Below are 7,840 nucleotides of genomic sequence, written 5' to 3'. Positions count from 1 at the left end.
GCAGCGCTGGGCGGGGGTTGGGGGTCGGGGATGGGGACCCCCGGGCTTCCTCCATGCCTGGGCAGCGGGGATAGGGACCCCCGGGCTCCCTCCATCCATCCATCCATCCCCAGGGCAGAGGGGCTGGGAATCCCAGGGCTCGCTCCATCCTGAGGCAGCGGGGCTGGGGACCCCCGGGCTCTTCCATCCCCGGGGCAGCGGCATTGGGGACCCGGTCTCCCCTTAAGCCCCGAGGCAGCGGGTCTGGGATCTTTCCGGGCTCGCTCCATTCCCGCGGGTGTGGGGCTGGGGTTCTCCCTGGCTCCCTCCATCCCCGGGGAAGCGGTTTTGGGGTTCTCCCGGGTTCTTCTTCCATCCCCAGGGCAGCGGGGCTGGGAACCACCAGGCTCCCTCCATCTGTGGGGCAGCGATTCTGGGAATCTCCCGGGCTCCCCTTCCATCCCTGGGCGTCCAGGGCTGGGGTCTCCCGGTTCCCCTCATCCCCGGGGCAACCGCAGCAGCTCCCGCAGCTTTTTCATCCAAAATGCGACGGACGCTGTTTGGGGGACAAGAGCAGCCCAAGGCGGGAGCGCTCCTGGCTGGCTCGGTGCTCCCGGTACCCACATCCCCTGTCCGTAGCTGTCCCTCCCTCAGGGGTCCCTCTCTGGGATGGCAGTATCCCCCGTGAAGTGTTTTCCTGCCCTTCCCAGTGCCACCAGCGCGCCTGGGGGTGCCGGTGCCAGCGCCGGGCTGTGCCGTGCCCCGGTGCCGGGGCTCCACCGGGGTCGGTGCCTCCCGCCGCTGCTGAAGTGCTGGATAGCTACTGCTGCTGACCGCTGCCTTCTGCTGCTTTCCCAGGAGATGATAGAGAGTGATATCCCGTCCATAATGTCAGGAATCATTAGGAATTCAGGGCAAAACCACCACCCCTCGCAGGAGTACAGGTGAGGTTTTCTCCGTTTCAAAAAAACGTGCACTGCACTGGCACAGCTGGCCACTCCCGTTGCTTCCTCCTCGTTTCCTAAAAAATCCCTTTAGCATGTAGAAATCCACTTTTCTTCCTCTTCTTTACTTTTTTTTAAGTTATCTGCATTATTTCCCCACTCTAAATAAGATTTCTAAGCTGATGAGCAGTTACAATGCATTCCTTATTTAGGAACGTTGCTGTTTAAAGCACTCACAATGGGGGCATTTGGGTGCAGGCTGGACTTGATAATCTTGGAGGTCTTTTACATCCATAATCATTCCATAATTCTATGATTCTCTGATTTTGATACTAACCTGTATTTGAGAAACACCTCCCCGACCTTGGGCTGACCTCTCTCTAAATTCTCTGTCCTGGGCAAGCATTGCCAGAGAAGGATATTCTCGTTAAATCATAATAATTTAAAAGTTCCCTTTCAGATCACTTTTTGCATTGTTATGGAGCAGTCATGGAGAGACTGAACAAGTGCAAGAGACAGTGGAGGAGTTTTGAATTAAAACAAGCACTTGTGCAACCCTCCAAAGCACTGACACGTCAAAGGGCTTTTAATATGGGTGGGAACAAACCTGGCTTTGCCAAGAGCCTTTCGTAATTTAATTTACCTGCACCACCGTGCTTCCATTTATCATTTCAAAGCATTGTTAGAGGTTACAGGAGGGTTCTGCATGAGTTACAGAGCCCTGGGTTATGTTAGGATACATTTTGTCACATGATGCAAAGCTCCAAGAAATACAGAACACACACAACACATCCCAGTTCACAAAAAAAAAAAAAAAAACAAAAAACAACGTAGAGCAAACCAGAAGAAAATTATTTTCTTTTTCTTTAAAATGAGCATTGAGAGACTCCTTCCTCCCAGCCTGAGGGGTTTGCAACCTTTCCTGGGGCTGCTGCAGGTATTCTTCTCCCAGCCTGTCTCTATTCAAAATGCAAACGCTGCAGCGCAGCCTCTTGCAGCTCAACAAGGGATTTGTTATAGTCCCTGCAGCCTCTGGGGTAAAAGGTTTGTGGCTCTGTTTTTGCTGTTTACCGAGGCACTGTTTGCTCTGGGCATTTTTCTTGGCTCCGTAAATATTGGTGAAGAAATTATTCGGGATTTAAGGAAGGGTGTGGGTGAGAGGGACTTCTGGGGGCATGGATTTAAGGCTGAATCTTCAGAACTCAGCACCTTAACAAAGCCCCCTTTTTTAGGGAGAGAAGTATTCTTTAACTTCGAGCTGCAGGAAAAAAACTGGCTTTTTGGGGGAGAAAGATAGGATTTATCTTACTGCAGTTAAAAAAAATCATAACTTTCTGGCTTTCCTCTTCTTAAAAACCAGCTTTGGGTTCTTCACGAAACATTTTGAACTCAGCTCTCTAAAGTTTTTCACCCACTTGCGATTTCTTTACCGCGGCTTTAAAACGAATTATTCGACCTCGTTTAATAGTGGCAAATTCTGATAAAAATGCATAAAATCTGAACTGCAGCATAAATGCAGAGCAGTATTTGTCCTACTTCATGAGAAAACACTTTGGATTATGTAAAAGAAAATCTTTTAGACTGAATGATTTTAGGAAAAGAATAGACCTGTCAAATTCTATCAGCTCTGTTTACTCTCCTGCTGTCACCACAGTCCAAGACTGGAACCCACAGTCCCGAGTTCTCCATGGGGGAGCATCAAGGCTCCACAAAATGGGGGAATGGCCTCCAATTAGCGAGTGGGAGGCTGGGGCTGTGCTGAGAATACTCTTCTGTCTCACTTGGAATCTTTCAATGGGACAGTTGGACTTGGAGGAGCCCCGGCTTTGCTGCGAGGAGGAAAGGCTGGGAAGGGAGGGGATCAAACCCCCAAACACCCATCAGTTTGCAGGCAGATTATGCTTACAGCTGGAAAACTTGGGATTTTGGGATTTTTTTTTTTTTTTGTAAAAGAAATGTGGGGGAAAAAAATCCCTGATTTCAGCAGATCTTTGAACTGTGCAGCTCCAAAGCACGTGCAGTAAATTTGACGTGGCTCAGGGTGGTGATGAGGCTTGGGCTGCTTCTGGCTGCTGGGAGAAATCCCAGGACTTTTTGCACCCCAGCGAAATGATTTTAGGCAAATATCTCTCCCACCAGTGCAGCTGTGGGATATAAAACAGCACAGGGATGATTAAAGGCCATCAGATCTCCTCCACTGCCTGCTTTTATGGTGCTGTCACTGCCCGGCTGCAATGCAAAGTAATTCTTTATTTTAGGAGCTGCCTCTCTTCGCTTCCTCCAGAAAACACCACCATATTCAATATATTCATCCTCAGAGGGCTGGCAGATATTTCTAATGATCCCAAATCACATTTAAGGGAACGAAAGCAGAGAATTGTAACGCACCGGCGTTTTTGAACCCTCAGCGCTTTATCCCTGTTAATCATAATTAATAATTTAATGTGGTTTAGTTAAATTCGGATTTTAAATCACAGCACGGGCAGACCACAAGCTTTGTGGTTGTTTCAGCACAGAGCTGTGCAAATTCTAGGAGCAGGCTCAAGGCTTTTCCCATGGGATCTACAGGCTGGTTCCTGGGAATCACCAGGTTCTTCAGCTCCTGGGCGCTGTGGTCTTCCAGCAATGTTTTGAATTGAAATATGAAATCCATCATTTTGATTTTAAGATTTGATCCCATGATATTTGGTGTCAGGACCACATTTCTATTTTCTTATGTTATTGTGTATTTCCAGTTGCCAGAAGCCTTGTGGAGCATTTCGAAGGCCTTGCCATGCATTCTCTGTATGTTGAACAGGAATTAAGCTTTAAATAGATCTATTTTTGATCAAAAGGTGTTAATCATTAATAATTCAACATATTAGTGGATTATAGTGTCCTTTACCCCATTTTAATTGTCCTTTTGATTCTTAAAAAAATTGTCTATATTCATTAGCTCATTAGTCTGATCAATTTTTTGCTGTAATTACTTTACATTGCCATAAAGTGTAAAATCAGATTAAGAAGCACAGGGCTGCTGTAATCCATAAATTCTGGATGTGACAGCATTCCAGTGGGGAAAAAGGTGACAAATCTGGAATTTGAGCACATTTTAGCTCTAAGTGGTGCTCTCATACCTGGTTTTTTTTGCACTGGGGTTTCTGGAGAGGAAGTGACACCTCTGTCCCCTGGGATGGATGGATGGATGGATGGACGGATGGATGGGAGGGAGGGAGTGTGCACACAAAAGGTTACAAATGCATCACTAACAACACCCTAATTGCTCCTGGAGAAAATGCCAGTGTCCATTCCCATGACATTCCCGTGTGTTCGTCTGACAGGGAGTGAGATAATGACTCCGAGTGCCTCAGGAATTCCAGCACGGGAGTTGCTTCATTCTTTCAAAAAAAAAAAAAGTGAGAAACCTCCAAGGAATCAGTCAAACTGGATTGATTTAAGTGGATTAGCACGACTGTTTCCTCAGCACTCCTGAAATGTGCTGATCTGGAGGAATAAAAAATTGCGGCCTTCCGCTTGTCCCAAAGTCCCGCGGTGATGGCGGAGCTGGGAAGGGCCGGTTTGGAGCAGCACCTCGAGCTCCTGGGAGACCAGAACGGGTTCATTCCTCACCTCAGAAAGGGTGCTTGTCCAAAACAGGGAAAGGGAAAGGGAATTGGGACTTTTCCAGCATTCCTGGGGATCTCAGAGGCTCGTCACACCCATTGACAAGGGCAGGAAGCAGAGCTGCTGCAGGCCCAGAGATTGAGGGGGTTCTGACAACCCTGCACAGGGACAGGGTGTAGAGCTGATATTCCCTTTACACTCCAGTAACACCTACACAAGGCTCCAGTGCTAATGAACAGCAAGATCCAAGGAAAAAGCAGTTTCCAGTCAGACCATGGTCCTGTTTTTAATACGTAACATTCCTGCAGTGCCTGGTACTTCAGCACGTTTTGCTTGTTCTGACATCGGTCACAGATCTGATTTTTGGTTTGTTTGGGTTTGGGGTTTTTGATCAAACAGGTTCCAGAGTCAGATCCCAGCTGCATTTGGCAAATCCCAGCCTAGGGATGGTTAGAGCAGAGCAGGGAATGAGTGCCTGGGGGTGCAGTGCTGCCATCACCCCTCATTTCCTCTCGGGTTTAAGTATTACACATTTTACTGTAACCCAGTTTCCACTCATCCCACAGCAAACTGGTGTAATGGGGGTTGTCAAATGTGGAGCTGGGATGGATAAAAGGAGTGCAGCTGTAGCCTGTTCTTAGTGCCAAGTGCCTTTGCAGGAGATTTTCAGAGAGTCCAGCATGGTGCAAGGAAAGGAGGCCAGCAACACCTGCCAGGTTAATGTCATTTGCTTTTTCCTCACCAGTTTTGGTTCTGATAATCCAATGCTTCTTGATAAGGAGGGACTCTCTTTGTCCCTAGAAAGCTGCTTAATTTCTGTTCTGATTTCCAGCAAGGCCAGAAATAACTCAGAGATGTTGAAGATGGGGAGGGGGTGGGATGATGGTTTGGGACTGGGTGTGTGCTGTGCCTTCAGGGAGGAATCACAGACCAAAACCTCTGGGAGCAGCTGGGTAAAGCCAAAGAGGAGCTGGGGCAGAAACAAGCTGAAAGGGGCAGCTGGTTATGAGTGTGGAAACCAGAAAATTGTGGGGGGAAAAGCACTTGAAAGGCAGGAAAATGGGAGGGGAAGGGCATAAAGGGAAGGAGCAGAGCAGTGGGAATGAGGAGCTGAAGGAGATGGGGAAGTTGAACCCTTCAGTAGAACAGAGGACACTTCTCACATGGACACAGCTGGAGAGTCACAGTGCAAACCTTCTCCTTGTCTTGCATAGAAGAACTCTCTGTGCTTGTCCTGAGGACTTTGTGTAATCCCAGACAAATGAAAACAGTTTCTCATCACCATTTCCAGAAAAGGTTTTCTTAGGATTCTTCGTGTCCAATTGTCTCTTGCTGGACAAACCATTGCAAACAGCTAATTAAGGACCTATCACCCAATTCCTCCTGCTGGTTGAGCAGTTGTGTCACCTAAGCCTGGGCTAAAAACTCAGGTGGCAGTGCTGGGAATGGGAAAAAAACCTGTCCATTGAGACTTAAAACTGTGAAATATCCCAAATGCAGCTGCAGGGTTTTGGCCTGGCTGTGTTTGGGATGGAGGTGATGAGTTGTCACCACACACTGGGTTGTTGAGGAGATGGTCCTTACAGTCTCCAGGGATGAGTTTGCCATCCCACACAATGTGGAGGTGGATAATTCATGGATAGTTCCCCTGGCAGTGGTTCCTGAGGTGAGGAACCACCTTAGATCCAGCTCCCTCCAACAGCTCAGCCTGAGGAAAGGTGGCAGAGTCCCACTGGTGAGTACAGACTCACATCCAGCTCTGGTGTTAAATTCCTGCCTGGTGAGGCCAGGAATGACTCCAATTCCATGCTGTGCCAGCAGGATGCTCTTGATGGGGGGGAGAAAAAGGTAAAGATACCTTCAGGTAGCTGTGAGTGAAGATTTTGTGGTGCTGGCAGGCTCTGGTGAACTTTGCCAGGTGAGCCCAGCATCAGATCTGGGAAGGGATCTCATTCCAAGGTGTTCCTGATCCAGCATTACCCTGACAGGATAAATATTTTGGGCAGATAACTGCAGAGCAGACAGCAAAGACTAACGGTGCCATGGAGCATTTCCATGCCACTTCCACTTTTCCAGGCACTTTTCACAGGAGAATCTATGGATCAGCATCCTGGGATACACAGGAGAACCAGGACTTAAATCCTCAGCACCCTCTGGGTTCTCATCCCTTTCTAGAGGCAGGGGGTGTTCTCCTGCAGAGAGTTGAACGCAGAGGGGTAAAAGTGGAGTTGGGTGATTTCACCACACCTTGAAAAATAACACCACGTTAGCAACAGGTTTGGTGGGACTGCACCCTCCCCTTCCCGGGATTCAGTGGCTCCATGGCTGTTCCAGGAGCCCTGGGAATGAGCAGGGGAGGCTCAGCAGCGCATTAATTACAGCCTATCACTATTTATCTCATTTACATGCACTGAAAGGCTGCTTTTACCACAGTGCCCCATTGTGCCAGGGGCTGTGAACACCCAGCCAAAGGCAGGAGCTCTGACTCCTGGAGTTTATCCTCCTGGAGTTTATCCTCCTGGAGTTTATCCTCCAACGTGAGACAAGCAGGGTGGTGGTGAGGAACAGCATCCAATCCCACCTGATATTCCAACACGTACTCATGGATCTGCAGCTGTCTCGGCACAGGGCATTTTCAGGTCAGGAAGATTGAACCCTAGGAGATGACAACGTTGGTTATTCCAGTGCTCGGGTGTCTCTTTTTTTGCAGTTAAATTAGAATTTCTTCACTGACAGCAGGGCACACATTGAGCCTGTGGCCTGGGACGTGTCCTGGGTTTACACTACAGAATATCCCCGGGCTTTTAAAACACCTCAGCCAGGCAGCAATGGGCATTCTTTAAAAGTTTCACCTTCTTTAAGACGTGTGAGATCTCAACATCGGTTTTGAAGGCAGCCTGAAGAATAATCCTTAAACTTGAAATCATGGAATCATAGAGTTACCAAATCATGGAATCGCAGAATCCCAGAATGGTTTGGGTTGGAAGGGACCTTAAATATCTTCTTGTTTCAACCCTCTGCTGTGGGCAGGGATGTAATTCTGATTAAATATGCTTCCCCCCCCTTCCCCCCATAATTAACTGAATGTTAATCTGATAACTAGTGAATCCATTAAAACAAAACAAAACAAAACCCAAACAGAAACAAAACAAAAACAAAAAAAAAACACCCAAGCAAACAAAAAAACCCAACCCATAGTGAACAGCCTGAGGTGGTTTTAAAAGAACTGTAAATTCAAATGGGAAGGGAAGGGAAGGGAAGGGAAGGGAAGGGAAGGGAAGGGAAGGGAAGGGAAGGGCAGAGAAGAGAAACGA

At 47.9% G+C, this 7,840-nt stretch overlaps 1 protein-coding gene across 1 annotated transcript in view; it reads left to right on the top strand.

Annotated features, from left to right (window-relative positions):
• The first annotated feature begins 830 nt into the window (after positions 1-830).
• FOXN4 (forkhead box N4) overlaps positions 831-7,840 on the top strand; it is a 16,015-nt gene continuing 9,005 nt past the window's right edge. The window contains exon 1 of the mRNA XM_017734878.1: positions 831-923. Coding sequence (XP_017590367.1) covers positions 841-923 — 83 coding nt within the window. The 5' untranslated portion in view covers positions 831-840. The remainder of the gene's footprint in view (positions 924-7,840) is intronic.

Source organism: Corvus brachyrhynchos, unplaced genomic scaffold (genome assembly GCF_000691975.1).
Source record: "Corvus brachyrhynchos isolate BGI_N302 unplaced genomic scaffold, ASM69197v1 scaffold114, whole genome shotgun sequence".
Classification (NCBI taxonomy): Eukaryota; Metazoa; Chordata; class Aves; order Passeriformes; family Corvidae; genus Corvus; species Corvus brachyrhynchos.
This window is presented reverse-complemented; position numbering and strand designations above follow the sequence as displayed.